Source organism: Physeter macrocephalus, chromosome 2 (genome assembly GCF_002837175.3).
Source record: "Physeter macrocephalus isolate SW-GA chromosome 2, ASM283717v5, whole genome shotgun sequence".
Taxonomy (NCBI): domain Eukaryota; kingdom Metazoa; phylum Chordata; class Mammalia; order Artiodactyla; family Physeteridae; genus Physeter; species Physeter macrocephalus.
The window spans coordinates 13,630,665-13,648,824 of record NC_041215.1 but is presented as its reverse complement, the minus strand read 5'-3'; the positions used below and the strand labels follow the sequence as shown (position 1 = coordinate 13,648,824).

Sequence of the window (18,160 nt, the reverse complement as noted above, 5' to 3'; positions counted from 1 at the left end):
AAGTGCATTATTCCTTGTATGGTTCTGCCAGCCTCTCTTCTTGCCTGTAAGAACGCCTCTTTCACCACTCACTCCTTACAGGATGTACAGCTGCTGTCCCTTGCTGCTCTAATTATTTAGTGTCTCCTTTAACACACAGTGCTCTGGGCCTGAGGAGTGCCCAGGACTGCCAGCCTCTGTTCCGTGTCCTCTGAGCATGATAATGGTCGAATAAACAAACGAATGAGAAGCCCTTGCTTCGGTTTCCCCAGCTGAAGAGGATTTTTGCTTTGTGAGTTCTAGCATGCCCACGGTTCATTAAAGTAGTGTTCGTCTAAAGTTCCTTGCTGGTTTCCAGTGTCTCCCCATTCGTTTGTGCAGTGGATTGAGGAGGAACCTGAGTGTAGGGTCTCAGCCTGCCGCCACTCCTCTTCATTCTGATTCATCTTCTCAGTGTATGCAGTCTTGCTTTCCTGTGGCTGGATTCTGTTGTTCATCACACTGCCGTCTCACTGAGGTTGGTCCCCTGCCCTGGGATGAGCATGACCTGTCTGTCTGCAGAGTAGACAGTGTGGAGTAGCAGGTAACTCTGAGGTCTCACCCGAGGCACTGGAAAAGTGGTCACCTGTTCTCATGGACTCCCTTGGGAAAGAAACATGTCTGCTTGACTCAGAGGTCCCTCTTGGCTTTGCACTTTGTCAGTTTTCAGTGGCTTTATGTTTCTGAAGGAATGAATTTTTCTTATATGCTGTAATAAAATCCAAAGCATATTTAGTTTATAATCCAGATTGTTTTCTCAACAGCTTTTCTCAAGCTGGGAGTGGTGTTTTGTCTCCCTCTGCTTATGTGTTCCAGCACAGCACACTCACAATTCAAGTGTTTGGTGGTTCTCCCTGTTCAGACAGACATTTAAGGGACTAGGGCAGTCAGTTTCTCTGCTCCATATAGCTTTGTCGGGTGATTTGACTGATACGATTTCAGAGTGGATTATGAGCTCTGTGCTGAGCTTCTTGTACAGCACAGTAGGTGTAAGGCACTGGAAACTGCTCTCCTCCTCCTCTGATTGGTGCTTAGCCAGGGGCAGGAGTAATCTTCTAATTCTGGCTTTTTAAGGAAGGCGTATAGGAGCCAAATTCCTTAGCTGAGAGTGTTAGGAATGGGAGGTTCCTTAAATAGCAGATGGTCAGAGCCACGAAAGGTCAGGCACCAGGGCAGCAGGTGGCCTGGGTCATTTATGTAGTGTTCTCAAGCTCAAGGCTTCTCAATTAGGGGACGTTCAATCTCCTGTAACCGCTCAGGTTCTAGGAATCATTGTCTTTGTGCCTGAATTAAACTCTTACCGTATTGTAAGCAATTATAGGTGTAATTGCTCTTTTACTTTTTGTAGGATATGGAACTTGGAGCTCTGGGACAAACAGAGGCAAGTATTATACCCATGATCATTCTCCTCTCCCTTGGGATTGAACTGGTTGAGTCTTTCTGCCACTGCCCAGCTTAGCCAAGGTTTTGGGGTGGGGGTTGCCTTTGGGGGTCCCAGGTGCTCTGGAGCTGGCTACTCCTTCCCAGGAAGCCTTATTAGTATGAACTAGGGCCCACCCAGCCTTAGGTAGCTAAGATCCAGTCTTGTCTCTGTGACCGAAGGTGTCCTTGTCTCTGTGTTTGTCTGTCTCTCCTCTCCCCCTCCATCTTGTCTTTCTGTCTCCCTCATTGCAGGCTACGAGAACTATGGTTATGGCTATGGCTATGGCCAGGATAACACCACCAACTATGGGTATGGTATGGCCACTTCAAACTCTTGGGAAATGCCTAGCTCTGACACAAATGCAAACCCTAGTGCCATGGGTAGTACCAGTGCTGATTCCGTTTTGTCCAGAATTAACCAACGCGTAGATATGGTGCCGCATTTGGAGACAGACATGATACAAGGAGGCGTGTACGGCTCAGGTGGAGAAAGGTGAGTGGCTACCTGCCTAGGGGCTGAGGCTCTGCAGGGTCACCTCCTGCCTATTGCCCCTTGGCGTCTCCCTCTTCTGAACTGCCTCTTACATCTGCTTTCTCCTTTGCTCTGCTGTCAGGGCTTCCCAGAGACTGCTTGGGGTCCAGTGCACTTCCCTTCTTTGGCTTGTGTCCCCTCCTCCCCCCACCCTCCCCCGTTGCCTGATGGTGAGCCTCTCTTGCAGCTTTTAGAGAGAGGAACAAGCCCAGACTCGGCTGGCTTCACTGTACCCTCCGAGTGGCTCTTCTCAGGAGCATTGTTAAATGGCTCTTCCCTCTGGAGACAGCCATTTGACATTCTTCAGATACTTTATATCCTGCGCTCTGTCAGGGCAGAACAGACTGGGTTGGGTGTGAAGGGTGGGATGAACCCTTGGGGGCTGACCACTGTGAGCTGGGCATCCCACATAAGGGACAAGGAAGATGTGGGCATGTCCTGGCCACCCTTCAGTGCCTTATAAACATGTACCTGTTGAGCCTCAGAAGTGCCCGTGAGGAACTGTTGACATCCTCACTTTGAAAATGGGGAAAGTGAAGCGCAGGCAGGTCACACCTCTTGCCCACAGGTACCCAGGAGTAAATAGTGGAGCTGGGCCTCCCACTCAGATCTGCCCTACCCCACAGCATCATGCTGTGGGCATTTGTCATTGTCTGAACTGGTGCTGGCCTAGAAGTTCTTGTGCCCTAGTGAGAGGTTTCAGTGAGGAGGGCACATGTATTTCTGGCACAGGATGGAGTGGAGTGGCCTAATGGCTCCAGCTGACAAATGGGAGAGAGCAGAGAGTAAGGAGGGGCCTGGCCAGGCACTGATGGGGCCAAGTGAGGCCCCAGGACCACTAGGGGGCGGAGGGATACCAAGGGGACTTTTGCTTGCATGGGCTCTGTAGCAAGCAAAAAGTGTTGGGGGATGCCCAGCATGTGCCCTGCCTGACAGTCATAGTGCTTGGAGCTGAGGCTGCCAAATTGCTAGCGGGGGGTGGGGGCGGGTGCCTGTGGAGTTGGGCTGACATTGCTGCTGGTGCCAGCTGCCTATGTACCTTCTTGTGGCAACCTGGAGCTGGAGAGCAGGGTTGAGGGATGGAGTGGCAATTGGGTAGCACTGGCCTCTTCTTCCATGCTGCTGGTGCTTCTTGACTACCCAGCTTTGGCAAAGAGACATGTGGGGTCTGCGCCTGTGGGTTGCAGCCATGGTTAGAACGGCTCTCTCTGGTGCCCTGTCTTGCGCAGGCAGAATGTTTGGCCTGCCTTCCCAGTTGCTATGTAGGATATGATTCCCTGTCCTGGGCTCCAGGTTTGATAGGAGCTCATAAGAACTCTTTTTTTTTTTTGTCCCTGGGCAAGGTCACATTGTCTTTCCTGGCAACATTCCGTGTTTTGTCTTCCTTTTTGTTTTGAGTGGTGATGGGTTTGGCAGTCTCTCATGGGTGTCATCAGCCCCAGTGGACAAACACTGATGTGCTGAACTGCCCATGTACTGCAGGATGCTGGGGTGCTTGGCTCTGCCCCTCGAGGAGCAACCTTGGGCGTTGTGACTGCTGCAGACACATGCACGTTTCTTGTGGGCTGTGGGCTGTCTCTTCTTCTAACTGAGATCTACCTTACCCTAATAGTCCTTCTTAGGGTCCTCAAGCTGGTGTGGCCCACATGCAAGCTTGGGGCCATCATCTGAGAGGCCCTTCTGGCTTCTAGAAGTCTGCTCCTGAGAGGCCTTTTAAATTGGCATTTCCGAACATTGATCCTCTGATGGGGATCAATGGGGTAGGTGCTGGAGTGGGTTCTCTGTCCCCATGACAGGGAGGTTTGGTGGCAGGCAGGAGCAGAAGGGTGATAGGACCTGAGGCCCTCCCTGATGCTTGCCACCTGCCTCTGCAGATATGATTCCTACGAGGCCTGTGACTCGAGGGCCGTCCTGAGTGAGCGTGATCTGTACCGGTCGGGCTATGACTACGGCGAGCTTGACCCTGAGATGGAAATGGCCTACGAGGGGCAGTATGATGCCTACCGCGACCAGTTCCGCATGCGTGGTGGCGACACCTTTGGCCCACGGGCTCAGGGCTGGGCCCGGGACTCCCGGAGTGGCCGGCCGATGGCCTCAGGCTATGGGCGCGTGTGGGAAGACCCCATGGGGGCCCGGGGCCAGTGCATGCCTGGTGCCTCCCGGCTGCCCTCCCTCTTCTCCCAGAACATCATCCCTGAGTACGGCATGTTCCAGGGCATGCGTGGCGGGGGCACCTTCCCGGGTGGCTCCCGCTTTGGCTTTGGGTTTGGCAATGGCATGAAACAGATGAGGCGGACCTGGAAGACCTGGACCACAGCTGACTTTCGGGTGAGTGGAGGAGGCCTTCCTGTTTTGTGACTGAGCAGAGCGAGGGCCCTGGAGCCATCCACCCTGACCTTGCTCCCTCTTTCTGACCCAGACCAAGAAAAAGAAGAGAAAGCAATGTGGCAGTCCCGACGAGCCCGACAGCAAAGCCACCCGGACGGACTGCTCCGATAACAGTGATTCAGACAATGGTGAGCCCAGGCACTGGCATGACTCTTGCCCTTTGCCCCTTGGGGCTCCTGGGCTGAGCTTGCTTCCTTTTACCTTTCAGACGAGGGCACTGAGGGGGAAGCTGCAGAGGGCACTGAAGGTGCTGAGGCTGTGGAGAAGGGCTTCAGAGCAGTAAGTGGCCCCAGCTCTGCATTCTCTCTGTCTGTAGGTGAGGCCTGTGAACAGTGGGCTGCCTGAGTCATCTCTGCATGCACACATGACTAGTACAAGGAGGTGGAGGTCTGGTAGAGAGCACAAGCTGCTGGCAAGCTGTCTAACCAGAGGTTGGATTTCCTTATCAGAAAAATGGCAGAGTGGGCCCTCTGTGCAAGGGCTGTTGGGAGGATGTGAGGCTCCTGGCTCAGTGCCTGGCCTGGAACAGGGCCTTGTCATTTACAGCTGTTATGAACAGCTATACATACTTTAACATTGAATTTTTGAAATTGTGTCTTAGGAAGGAGAAGACGAAGAGGGAAAAGAGGACGGGAAGGACGAAGGCAAAGAGGATGCAGAGAAAGGTGAGTCTTCTGAGTGGCCTGGGTGCTGGGGTGGCTCTTCCAGGTGCTCGTGGTGGGAGGGGTCCAGCCAAGGGCAGGGTTTTGGCAGAAATGTGTCCAGCTTGGATCTTCCCTTGTGTGGCTGGGTATGTGCTGGTAGGGAGTAACTTCCCTCTTCACCCCCTTCCCACTCTGCCCCTAATCTTCCCAGACCGAGGCTATGGGTGGCGATGGCCCCTGCCTAGTACACTGGTTTTGCCTTCAGGTGGGGGCAGCAAGCAAAAGTGTGGGGGAACCCCAGGCACACCCCCTGCCCTCAGGCCCTTAGTAACATGCAGTTCCGAGTCCTTAATGGCTGGTGTCCAAGCCGGGACCCTTGGTGCAGTTTCTACGGCTCTGGTTTGCGTGTCCTTTCCCTTAGCGCCTCCACAGCCCCTGTTGGGAGTCCCTGTCCCCCTATTCAAGTGATGAGCGCCAGCAGGTACCTAACCGTAAATCCAGCCTCAGCCTACTGTTGCCGTGGTGCCCAGTGTGAGGTGGGCAGGGCCATGCAAGCTTTGGGGCCTTTACCCTTGGAGGCTGCTCTTAGGCCCCAACTGAGGCCTTCCTGCATCCTGCCACCTGGGCCCCCTGAACTTGTGCCAGTGTTCCACTAAGACAGCCTCTCTTTACCTTCCAGCCTCCTTGTGGCCCACTCTGCAGAGTATAGATGTCCTGGAGAGTGGTGGGGTCAGCACATGTCCTCCCCTCTTCAGGGCCTAGGCCAAAATCACTCCCCACCCATTCCAGGGTACCCAGCCCTGCTCACAGCCAGAGGCCTTGCTCAACAGCTGCTTTCAGAATGGACCCTCTGGAGTAGATGGTGGATGATCCAGCCAGAGACCACAAACTGGTAACTGTGCCCCTCTGTTCCCACAGGGGCCCTGAGCACCCAGGATGAGAGTGGCCAGACCAAGCGCAAGTTGCAGGCAGGCAAAAAGAGCCAGGACAAGCAGAAAAAGCGGCAGCGAGACCGCATGGTGGAAAGGTAACCAGTTTCCCTCCACCCCTTTTCCTCTGCCTCGCTCTGGGGCTGTCTCGAGGAGAGCAGGGCCATAGCTCTGCTGCCTCACCGCCCTCTGGCCTCCCTTGGGAGCTGCCACCTGCTCGGCCGTGCATGGACCCTGCTTTCCACCAGGCCCAGCTCCCAAGGCCTGATTCGTCCCTTGCCCCTCTGCGGCCCCCTGGCGACCGCTAGCGACTTTGGCCTGAGACCTGACACTGCTCACCACCGTTGCCCAGAAGCTCCAGCACTAGGTCACTCGGCGCACGAGCCCCGAGGTGCACTGGGGGCCTGATGCCCCTGCGGGAGGGGGCCAGCTCATCAGAGACTCAAGGTCCAAGGCGCCTGTGCCACCCCAGCTAGCTGCCAAGAGGCCGTCACCACGCTCAGGAGAGATGGCAGCACCTGTGGGCTGTGGCAGCCTCGGGCCTGCCCTCTGCCCTGCCCGCCGGCCCTGTCAGGCCGGGCCTGTCTGCGGCTGAGCCCTTCACGCCCCTTGGTCGGGTCTGTCTGCCCTCAGGGCTCCCGCACTGGCGCTTGCCTCCTCCTCCTCCGCCTCAGACTCTTGCTCTTGCTGGACCTTCCTCAGCCTCGCCGGCGCCTGGCCCCTGGGCTCTCCAGACAAAGCTGACCCCGTGGCCCAGATAAGGACGTCCGGCAGAGGTAGGGACCTGCCCCAAGGCCTCGGTGGCGGCTGGCCTCCTCCGCCCCTTGCCACGGCGGCCTGCTCCGGCCCAGGCCCCAGACCCCGGGCTTCTGCTGTGGACACGAGGCCCAGACAGAGCACCTCGCTCAGGTGACTCCAGGCTGCCCTCTGGCAGGCCGGGCGGGCGCCCTCCTTCCAGCTCAGACTGGTCTCTTCTCAGAAGAGGAAGATGAGGCAGCAGGTGCCCAGGCCTGCTTGCCTCCCATCCCTCCCGACACCACCCCCAAGCATTCTGAGCAAAGGATGGGCTGGGCCTTTCAGTCCCTCAGACCCCAGAAGGAAGATGCAGCACCTTTTCGGGCCCTGCCTCGGGACTGCGTACTCCACTCTGCACCTCAGGGCCACCTGGCTCACGCCAGGGCATCCTTCCTTCCGGTCCCCAGCTGGGCCAAGTACACAAGCTCCTGCCCAGCCTTGGTAGAGATGCCGTCCGGCAACCTTCCAGCGACTCCTTGCCTGTTGCAGCAGCTGCTGCCTCAGGCTTCAGCCTCCTGCCTACGGGAAGGAAGAGCTCCTCCCCTGTCCCCTACGTTGCAGTAACTGCAGCCTGCAGACGTTCTGTCCCTCTCTACTCCCAACCCCACTGGTCCTAGCCTGTCCCCCTGCTGGGACCGTACTTCACAGGCCCATGAGCAAGGCCTGTTTCAGGGCTCGCAGCTGGGTTGGGTGAGGCAGCAGCACTGTTCCCTGGGACCCTCTTGGTCTCAGTCCCTCATTTCCCTCCTGTGGCAGGATCCAGTTTGTGTGTTCTCTCTGCAAATACCGGACCTTTTACGAGGATGAGATGGCCAGCCACCTCGACAGCAAGTTTCACAAGGAACACTTTAAGTACGTAGGCACCAAGCTTCCGAAGCAGACAGCTGACTTTCTGCAGGTGAGCCTTGGAGTGGTACAGCTGCTTTTCCCTCAGGACATAGAGCAGCCCACACAAACCTTAATATCTCCTTGGGATCTCCGGCAGGACTACGTTGCCAACAAGACCAAGAAGACAGAGGAGCTCCGAAAAACCGTGGAGGACCTTGATGGTCTGATCCAGCAGATCTACAGAGACCAAGATCTGACCCAAGGTGAGGAGGTTCCATCCCAGTCCTATCAGGCAGGGCCTCAGCCTTCCCTCCTCTGGTTCTCAGAGTGGGGTCACAACACCCCTCTGTTCCCCCAGGGAGGGTCACTGAGAACACCCTCAGGCCCACGTGGAAGTGGCAGGGTGAGGTGAGGAGCTGGTCTGCTGTTTTCCCCCAACTCCTGGGTGTTTCTTAGGTGCCTGGTACCAGTGGCAACTCCCCTCCTTCTCCCCTCTACAGAAATTGCCATGGAACATTTTGTGAAGAAGGTAGAGGCAGCCCACTGTGCAGCCTGTGACCTCTTCATTCCCATGCAGTTTGGGATCATTCAGAAGCACCTCAAGACCATGGATCACAACAGGAACCGCAGGGTGAGTGGCCACCAGTGCCCTCCCACCAGCCTGTGGGTTGACTGGGTGAGGCCACTGGGGAGGTCCTGGGGTTATAACCCCTGCTTGCCCATGAGAAACTGCAGGGACTGCAGGGCACAAGAAGATGTAGACATTTCCAGCCCAGTTCAGTCAGCAAAGCTACAGAGAGAGGGGTGGGAAATGGGGACTCTGCCTGGCAGGTGGTGGCATCAGAGCTAGACCTTAAGAAGTAAGATCTGTGGGATATGGGGATCTCCATTTGCATATGGGTCAATGGCCACATTAGGTTCAGAAACCAAACAGGGAGAAGTGTATGGTGCAGGTGTTGTTGGAGGAGGTATTGGACGCAAGGTTCACAAGGGCTGGGCTGAGGGGCCTGATCTTGCTCCTATAGGCAGCAAAGCTTTTAAGTGGGGGACCAGTAGGATTAGAGTTGGTGTTGGACTAGAGACTTCGGGCATCTGTTGTGGGAGGGAGGTTGGGGATCAAGGAAGGGCTGCTGCAGTATCAAGCCAGAGGTATACCTCCACCTTAGAGATGAAGAGACAGGCAGGATAGAAGAGGTGTTTAAGGAAGTGAACAGGAGGTTGGCATGAGGGAGTGACCAGAAGTCTGGGATGTCCCAGATTTCTGCCTTAACTGGTGGACAGTGGTGCTGCTCTGATGGGGAGGGCGGTATATGGTACAGGGAAAGGAGCGAGTTTGGCAAGAAATTGAAAAAATTCTGTCTTGAATTCCAGTGTATTCCCAGTGCCTAGCAGAGAAGCCAGAGTAGGTGGGGTTTTTTTTTGTTGTTGTTGAATGGGTGACATCCTAGGTTAGAGGTGTCTGTTAGAGATCAAGTGAGGGTGGTGGGGCTTTGCAGTATGGAAAGAGCTGAGAGGCTCAGGACCCGGTCTGGGCTAGAAAGAGAGTCTTGGCTGCCATCACCCTGGAGGAGGCTGATGGGATTTATGAGCAGATAATAGCAGCAAAATGGTGTAAGAAATAGCATTTCTCAACCTTTTTCCATGCCCATCAGATTTATCGCTGGTCTTTCTCAGTGCAGTGATTCTCAACAGTGGGGTGGGTTTAGAGATCTGGCTTGGGTGGTTGAGGAGATTTGGGATTGGCATATGCAACTGAGAGATACGGAAAGATAAGGAAAATGTCTGTTGGCTTTGGCAACAGAGAAGCTGTAGGGATCTTGCCAAGGTGAGATTCTTGGGTTGGGAGCTTATAAAAGGGGGTATACCAAAAGAGAACAGAGAGCAGATTGTAGAGGGTGGACAGTGCATGGTATTAAAACTTGAAAAATCTGGGTGAAATGAATGAAAGCTAGCAAAAAATAAACTCAAAACTGATTCTAAAGCAAGTTGGAAAAAAAAGAACAGCTGTAACGACCAACAGCTGTAGAGGGGATTGGAAGGGTGATAAAAGTTACTTTGAAGACACCAGAAGTAGTTAGTTTATAGAGATAGTTTCAATATAAACACTATATTTTTAAAAATTCCAGACTTAGAAGTGAATAAAAAGCTTCTAATTATTATTTTGGTGACAGCTTTATTGATATACAATTCACATACCATACGGTTCATCCATGTAAGGTGTACAAGTCAGTAGTTTTTAATAATATTCACAGTTGTGCAGCTATCAGCACAGTCAATTTTAGAACCTTTTCATCACCTCAAAAAGAAACCCATACCCTTTAGCTATCACTCTCCAACCCCTATGCTTCCCCAGCCTTAGGCGACCACTGATCTACTGTCTCCGTGTATTTGCTTATTCTGAACATTTCATAAAAATGCAGTCACATAGTATGTGGTCTTCTGTGATCGGCTTCTTCAATTTAGCGTGTGTTCAATGTTCTTCCATATTGTAGTATGTATCAGAACTTCATTCCTTTGTATGACCTAAAAATATTCTCTTGTATGGACACATACCTCATTTGGTTTATTCATTCTTTAGAATTTGGATTGTTTCTACCTCTTGGCTATTATGGATTATTCTGTTATGATGCAAGTTTTTGTGTGGACATGTATTATCATTTCTTTTAGACAGGAGTGGAATATCTGGGTCAAATAGTAACATTTTAACTTCTTGAGGAACTGCCAGATTGTTTTCCAGAGTGGCTGTACCATTTTATATCCCCATCAGCAATATATGAGAGTTCTGATTTATTCATATCTCACCAACACTAGTTATTATCTGACTTTTTGATTCCAGCCATTCTAGTGGGAGTGCAGTGGTATCTGTTGTATTTTTCATTCGCATTTCCCTGATAACTAATGATGTTGAGCATCTTTTCAGCGGCTTGTTGGCCATCTGTCTACATTCTTAGAGGTGAAGAAATGTCTGTTCAGATACTTTATTTTTTAATTGTGTGGTCTTTTTGAGTTAAGGGGTTCTTTATATATTCTAGATACAAGTCCCTTATCAGGCATATGGTTTGCGAATATTTTCTCCCATTCTGTGGGTTGTTTTTTTTCACCTTCTTGATGTGTCTTTGCAGCACAAAAGTTTAATTTTGATGAAATCCAGTTTATCTATTTTTTTTCCTTTTGTTCCTGTGCTTGGGGTATCATATCTAAGAATCCATTGTCAAATAAAAGGTCACAAATATTTACCCCTTTTTTAAAATATATATTTATTTATTTATTTATTTTTGGCTGCGTTGGGTCTTCATTGCTGCTCGCGGACTTTCTTTAGTTGCAGCGAGCGGGGGCTACTCTTCGTTGCGGTGCACAGGCTTCTCATTGAGGTGGCTTCTCTTGTTGCAGAGCACGGGCTCTAGGCACACGGGCTTCAGTAGTTGTGGTGCACAGGCTTGTAGTTGTGGCTCGCGGGCTCTAGAGCACAGGCTTAGTAGTTGTGGCACACAGGCTTAGTTGCTCCGCGACATGTGGGATCTTCCCAGACCAGGGCTCAAACCAGTGTCCCCTGCATTGGCAGGCGGATTCTTAACCTGCGCCACCAGGGAAGCTCCCCTATGTTTTCTTATAATAAGAATTTTACAGTTTCAGCTCCTATAATTTGGATCTTTAATGCATTTTAGTTAATTTTTGTATATGGTATAAGGTAAGGTTCAACTTCATTCTATTCCATGTGATTTTTCCAGTTGTCCCAGCACCATTTGTAGAAGGAACTATTTTTTCCCTGTGACTGTTTTTTCCCATTTTGCCTATGGCAGCCTTGTCAAAAGTCAGTTGACCACAGCTACATGGATTTATTTCTGGACTCTTTATTCTTTTGTTCTCTATATTTATTCTTACGCCATTACCACACTGTAACTTCATAGTAAGATTTAGAATTGGAAAGTGTGACTCCTCCAACTTTTGTTCCTTTTTTCTCAAGATTGTTCCTTGAGCTTCCAAGAATTTTAGGACCAGCATGTCAGTTTCTACAAAGAAGCCAGCTGGTATTCTGATAGGACTATATTCAATTTCTCTATCAATTTGAAGAGTATTGCCATCTCAGCAGTATTAATTAAGTCTTCCAGTCTATAAATATGGGGTGTCTTTGCATTTATTTAGATCTTCTTTAATTTCTTTCAACATTGTTTTATAGTTTCCAGTGTATAAGTTTTGCACTTTTGGGGTTCTTAATTTATTCCTAAGTATTTTATTCTTTTGATACTATTATAAATGGAATTGTGTTCTTTAATTCCATTTCTGGTTGTTCTTTGTATGTGTATCAAAATACAATTGATTTTTGTATGTTGATATTTTATCCCATAACCTCACTGAAGTTGTTTATTAATTCTAATAGTTTTTTTAGTGGATTCCTTAGCATTTTCTATATATAAGATCAGTCATCTGCAAATAGAGATAGTTTACCTACTTCCTTTCCAATCTGGATGCTGTTTAATATTTTTTTTTCTTCTTTAATTGCCCTGGCTAGAACATCCAACACAGTTTTGAAGAGAAGAATCTTCTTGTTCCTGATCTTGGTAGGGGAGGAAGCATCGGTCTTTGACCATTAAGTATGATGTTAGCTGTGGATTTTTCATAGGTGCCCTTTATCTGGTTGCTGAATTCCCTTCTATTCGTATCTTGTTGAGTGTTTTTATTCTGGAAGGGTATTGGATTTTGTCAAATGCTTTTTATGCATTTATTGAGATGCTCATGTGGTTTTTGTTTTTTATTCTTTTGGTATGGTATATTACATTGACTTGGGTTGTTAGCCCATTCTTGGTGTTCCTGGGAAGAATCCTCGTGGTCATGGTGTATAATTTTTTTATATGTTGTTGGATTGGCTTTGCTGATGTTTTGTTGAGAATTATTGCATCTGTATTCATAAGAGATAATTCATCTGTGTTTTTTTGTGATGTCTTTGGTTTTGGTATCAAAGTAATACTGGCCTCAAAAAATGAGTTGGGAAGTTTTCCCTCCTGTTGTTTGGAAGTATGTGAAGAAGTGGTATTAAATTGGTAGAATTTGCCCCTGAAGCCATCTGGACCTGGGCTTTTCTTTGTGGGTAGCTGCTTTTTTTTCATTGCTAATTCTATTTCTTTACTTGTTATTGGTCTATTAAGATTTTCTATATCTTCTTCTTCTTTCTTTGGCTGCGCCACGCATCTTTCAAGACCTTACTTCCCGGGCCAGGGATTGAACCTGGGCTCCGGCAGTGAAGGTGCTGAGTGGTCCTAACCACTGGAACACCAGGGAATTATTCCCTCTATTTCTTCTTGAGTCAGTTTCAGTAGTTTGTGTCTCTCTAGAAATATTTCCGTTTCATCTATTATCCAGTTTATTAGCATACATTTATTTCTAGTGTTCCATTATAATCCTTTTTATTTCTGTAATGTCAGTAGTCCCCTTCTTTCATTTTTGACTGCTGTAATTTGAGTCTTGTTTTTTTCTTGGTCAGTCTTGTTAAGGTTTGTTAATTTTGTTGATCTTTAAAAAGAACAAACTTATGGCTTCATTGATTTTTTTTTTTTCTCTTCTGTTTTTCTGTTTCATTAATTTCTACTCTAATATTTGCTTGCTTAGGGTTTTTTCTATTTTAATGTAGGCATTTATAGTTATAATTTTTTCTCTGAGTACTGCTTTCACTGTATCCCATAACTTTTGGCATGTCACGTCCTCATTTTCACTCAAGTTATTTTCTAATTTCCCTCTGATTTCTTTTTCTTAGACCCACTAGTTATTCAGCATTTAATTTTCACATATTTCTGAATTTCCCAAATTCCTTTCTGTTACTGATTTCTAATTTCATTCAGTGTGGTCAGAGAATATACATTCTATTATTTCAGTCCTTTTAATTTACTGCAGTTTGTTCTATGGCCTAGTGTATGACCTATGCTGTGCCTTGTGCATTTGAGAAGATTTTCAAATGGATTTTCTGCTCTTGCTGTGTGGAGTGTTCTATAGATACCTGTTATGCTTGTTTGGTTTTATAGTGTTGTTCAAGCCTTTTATTTCCTTGTTGATCTTCTGCCAAGTTGTTCTATGCATTATTGACAGTGGGATATTGGTATCTCCAGCTATTGTTGAATTGTCTGTTTCTCCCTTTATTTCTTTCGATTTTTGTCTTATGTATTTTGGTGGTCTGTTGTTAGGTGCATCTATACTTATAATTGTTATATCCTCCTGATGGAGTGACCCTTTATCCTTATAAAATGTCCCTTTCTGTCGTAGTACCATTTTTTGTTTTAACACTGTATTTTGTCTGCTATTAGTATAGCCAGTTCATTTTTCTTATGGTTGATGATTGTTTATCTTTTCCCATCCTTTTCTATTTATTGAATCTATTTGGATCTAAAGTGTATCTCCTATGAAGAGCATATAATTTTTTTTTTTTTTTTTTGTGGTATGCGGGCCTCCCTCTGTTGTGGCCTCTCCCGTTGCGGAGCACAGGCTCCGGACGCGCAGGCTCAGCGGCCATGGCTCACGGGCCCAGCCGCTCCGCGGCACGTGGGATCCTCCCAGACCGGGGCGCGAACCCGATTCCCCTGCATCGGCAGGCGGACGCGCAACCACCGCGCCACCAGGGAAGCCCAGAGCATATAATTTGATCTTGTTTTTCTATCCAGTTTGACAGTCTCTGCCTTTTGACTGGATTGTTTAATTCATTCATATTTAACATTATTGTTGATATTATTAGATTTACATGGTTCTATTCACGCTTTACTGCTTTCTTTGTATTAAGTATTTCTTTAGTATAACATTTAATTTTCTTTAATGGTTTTTTTGCACTGCATTTTGGGGCATTATTTTCTTAGTGGTTTCTCTAGGCCTTACCTTATACATATTAACTTTTTAAGTTTTCCTTTAGACACAATAACTTAATTTCAGTGAGATTAAGTTACTCCTGTGTACCTCTTTACATAGGAGGTTTTTGTTATGTAAAGTAGTACATCTGTATGTGGTACAAACCCAATAATGTAATACAATGTAATTATTACTTTATATAATTTGTCTTTTAAGGAAGCTGACAGAAGAAAGGAGAGCAGTTACATATTTTTAGTTTTGGTTATATTGGCCTTCTTATTGCTCATTACTGGTTCTCTTCATTTGAATTCTTCCTGTGGATTGAAATTACCATCTATAGTCAATTCCTTGTTAGCCCAATACAGTTTTACTCCCCCAACCTTCTTTGTGCCATCATTGGCAAATATATTACATTTCTCTGTTACAGGCCAAACAATACAATTATTTATATATATTTAGAACTATATATATTTTTAATATTTAAATATATGTATAGTTTTATACAACCCCTTTTTAAACCAGTTAAGAGAGGAAAACATATTGCAGTTGTAGTGTTTTTTGTAATTACATAATTAGTTTATTGTTCTTTCATGTGGATTTGCATTATTGTCTGGGATCACTTCCTTTCTGCTTGAAGAACCTCCTTTGGTATTTCTTATAAGGTCTGCTAGTATGTGGTATACGGTTGTTGTAGCAAAAATCTGAAAACATTGTAAGTGTGCCTCAGGTGGGAGACATTCTGGTGTGTCCATCTGTGCACCTAAAGGGAGGAGGATAATGTATTGGCGAGTGAGAATAGTATCCTAATTGTGCATCTTTTTTTTTTTTCTGTTCATAAAACTTTTTTTCCATTTAACATGAACTTAATACACGTTCTTAACAATTATGCTTGAATTGTTCATGAAAATCTCATAAGACATTAAACAAAGCCATCATCTCAAGTTAGTTCCATGTTAACTATTTTTACAGCACGTGCATGTTAGTCAAGCATCAAAAAAAAATCACAAAAGCAAAAAAGAACTAAGAAAAAATTAAATATATGGGTTTTTTGTTTTACTGCTGTGCTTGATATACATGAAGTAATGGATATCAAGCAATTCTTTTTTTTTTTTTTTTTTTTAATTTTTATTTATTTATTTTTGGCTGTGTTGGGTCTTCATTGCTGCACGCGGGCTTTCTCTAGTTGCGGCGAGCAGGGGCTGCTCTTCGTTGCGGTGCGTGGGCTTCCCATTGCAGTGGCTTCTCGTTGTGGAGCACGGGCTCTAGGCTCATGGGCTTTGGTAGTTGTGGCTCATGGGCTCTAGAGCGCAGGCTCAGTAGTTGGGGTGCATGGGTTTAGTTGCTCCACGGCATGTGGGATCTTCCCGGACCAGGGCTCAAACCCGTGTCCCCTGCATTGGCAGGTGGATTCTTAACCACTGCGCCACCAGGGAAGCCCAAGCAATTCATTTTTACTGCATCTTGTACATTCGTTCTTAAGTTGCCTAAAACATTTAAATGCAAATATAATGAGTGTAGCAAAAATAAAGCAAACAGCAGGTAACTTTATAAATAATGGAATGTGAACCATTTTTGCTCTTATCCAGAGTATTGGGTCACAGCTAAAGGAACACGTCTGTAGCTGCAGTCAGCAGTGTGCACATTGAGACTGGGTGTTCTGCAGATAACACATAGTTTAACGTGTAATATCCATGGGATATCTATTTCTACTACAGCGTTGTAAGTGTGCCAAACCTTAAAGTACCCACAACTACACCTGCGACTGGAACCAATTATCCCACCAGGACAAACCAATATGTAGGCAGTTTTCTTTTGTGTATCTTAACTTGTTTCATTTTCAGTATGCATGAGGGCTATTAATATTTTCCCCAAGTAGTAGAGAAAAATATGTAAGGGAAAAAAGATGAAGGTGGGGAAAGGGAGTAGAAACAGAAAGTGAGATGATTTTCTGAAATGTGATAATAGAGTGGCTAGGGTAGAGTAGAGGTCCTGGAGATCAGCTTCCCCACCCCTCCAAAAATAGCTTTACCTGTTTTTCCTGTTTATGGCTTTATACTTGCATTACCATTACTTGCATTAATGATGGAAGTAAAAGTTGCCTTCATTCTCACCACCGAGAAAATCATGTAGCATTTTGGTATAAATCCTCCCGGAGGGAAAGGCTCTGGCATGCTATGCACACCGTCCCATCACACATCTTTCTTATGCCAGGGGAGAGATGAGCCCTACTTTAAGGACCGCATGGTGTTCTTTTGAATGTCTGATTTACTTAACCACTTCTCCACTGAAGAACATTAAGGTGCTTTCCAGTTTTTCACTACTGCAACCAGTGTGCATGCATGTTTCCAATTTTAAACTTAGGCTAGACTCCGGGAAGGAATTACTGAGAAATTTTTATTTTTGATATATTCTATCAAACTGATTTCCAGAAAATAAACAGTTGAGCCTCTCACCAACAGAGTATAAGTGTCTCTTTTCAACCTTTACATTTGGGGGTATAATTCTTCCTCCTGGGAATCCTGTGGATTAAAAGGATGTTTATCACTAAAATATACTGTTTGACATTCGTATTCCTGCTTTTATATCCTCCCTGTTTACCCTAAAGAGTTCTGTGCATTTTAGGGCATTTGTCCCCTTGTTAGGAGTTGCACATTTGGTTTTTTTATTTGTTCACTGCTTATAATTTTTAACTAAGCAAATCAGATTTCTGCAGTCAGCTGTAAAGACATATGTCTGTAATCAGTTACATACAGTAAGTATGGTATGGAAAGATGGAGCATTTGAGCAAAGATCAAATCGGGTAGTGGCTCCATGCTTGTAGAGTGGACCCACGCTTGTACCGAAGGGTGTACGCTTATAGAACTACGCAATCTTGTAGTAGTCATTGGCGGTGCTGGGCCCCGAGGTGGAGGTGGAGGTGGAGAGGTGTGCGGGTGTGAGTGGTCTCTGCCCGATCCGGTGGGGTGGGGGGCTTTTGGGTACCTGGGGCAGCCTCTGCAGCCCTGCCTGCCTTGCCCGCAGCTCATGATGGAGCAGTCTAAGAAGTCCTCGCTCATGGTGGCTCGCAGCATCCTCAACAACAAGCTAATCAGCAAGAAGCTGGAGCGCTATCTGAAGGTGAGCTGCACGCCCCTGGCATGCCGGCCCCGTCCCCAGCCCCTGGTCCCGGTCCCGGCCCCTGCCCCTGCCCCGCGGGTCCTCCCTTTCTTCAGTATCGCGCCCCTCTCCGCAGGGCGAGAACCCTTTCACCGACAGCCCGGAGGAGGAGAAGGAACAGGAAGAGGCCGAGGGCGGTGCCCTGGATGAGGGGGCGCTGGTCGAAGCGGCAGGGGCGGAGGGTGCAGAGGGCGCGCCGGCGCAGCCCCCAGTGCCCCCGGAGCCGGCCCCCGGGGCCGCGTCCCCGCCCCCACCGCCGCCCCCCGAGGAGGACGAGGAGGCGGCCGTGCCCCTACTGGGCGGTGCGCTGGAGCGCCAGATCCGAGGCATCCCGGGCCTGGACGTGGAGGCTGATGACGACGACGAGGAGGGCGGGGGGGGCGCTCCATGACTCGGGCCCGGGGCGGGCGGGGCCCTTGTGGCCGAGGCTGGAAGCCGAGTCTAATAAAGTTTTTCCCATCTCATCTCTTCCTCTTTTGTCTTTGTACGGCGCGGTCCCCGTGGGCGGGTGTCGGGACCTAGCCGCTGGGCTGTGTGTACCTGCGGGTGGGGCCCGGGAAGGGTGGGTTGCGCCTGCGCACTGGCGGGGAGGAGAAGGGATACGCCTGCTAGCAGCGAGGCAC

At 48.1% G+C, this 18,160-nt stretch overlaps 1 protein-coding gene across 3 annotated transcripts in view; it reads left to right on the top strand.

The window, feature by feature from the left end:
* AKAP8L (A-kinase anchoring protein 8 like) overlaps window positions 1-17,998 on the top strand; it is a 28,800-nt gene extending 10,802 nt beyond the window's left edge. Inside the window, exons 3-15 of one of the 3 annotated variants that reach the window (XM_024134190.2) lie at window positions 1,367-1,399; window positions 1,693-1,750; window positions 1,853-1,933; window positions 3,847-4,300; window positions 4,392-4,488; window positions 4,569-4,639; window positions 4,962-5,025; window positions 5,923-6,031; window positions 7,485-7,626; window positions 7,714-7,819; window positions 8,057-8,187; window positions 17,403-17,498; window positions 17,614-17,998. In XM_024134190.2, the coding sequence (XP_023989958.1) occupies window positions 1,367-1,399; window positions 1,693-1,750; window positions 1,853-1,933; window positions 3,847-4,300; window positions 4,392-4,488; window positions 4,569-4,639; window positions 4,962-5,025; window positions 5,923-6,031; window positions 7,485-7,626; window positions 7,714-7,819; window positions 8,057-8,187; window positions 17,403-17,498; window positions 17,614-17,928 (1,757 nt within the window). In that variant the 3' untranslated portion in view covers window positions 17,929-17,998. Of the gene's footprint in view, window positions 1-1,366; window positions 1,400-1,692; window positions 1,934-3,846; window positions 4,301-4,391; window positions 4,489-4,568; window positions 4,640-4,961; window positions 5,026-5,922; window positions 6,032-7,484; window positions 7,627-7,713; window positions 7,820-8,056; window positions 8,188-17,402; window positions 17,499-17,613 lie in introns of all 3 variants that reach the window. The other 2 variants (XM_007101428.3, XM_028498942.2) reach the window with 2 other exon arrangements.
* The last annotated feature ends 162 nt before the right edge of the window (window positions 17,999-18,160 follow it).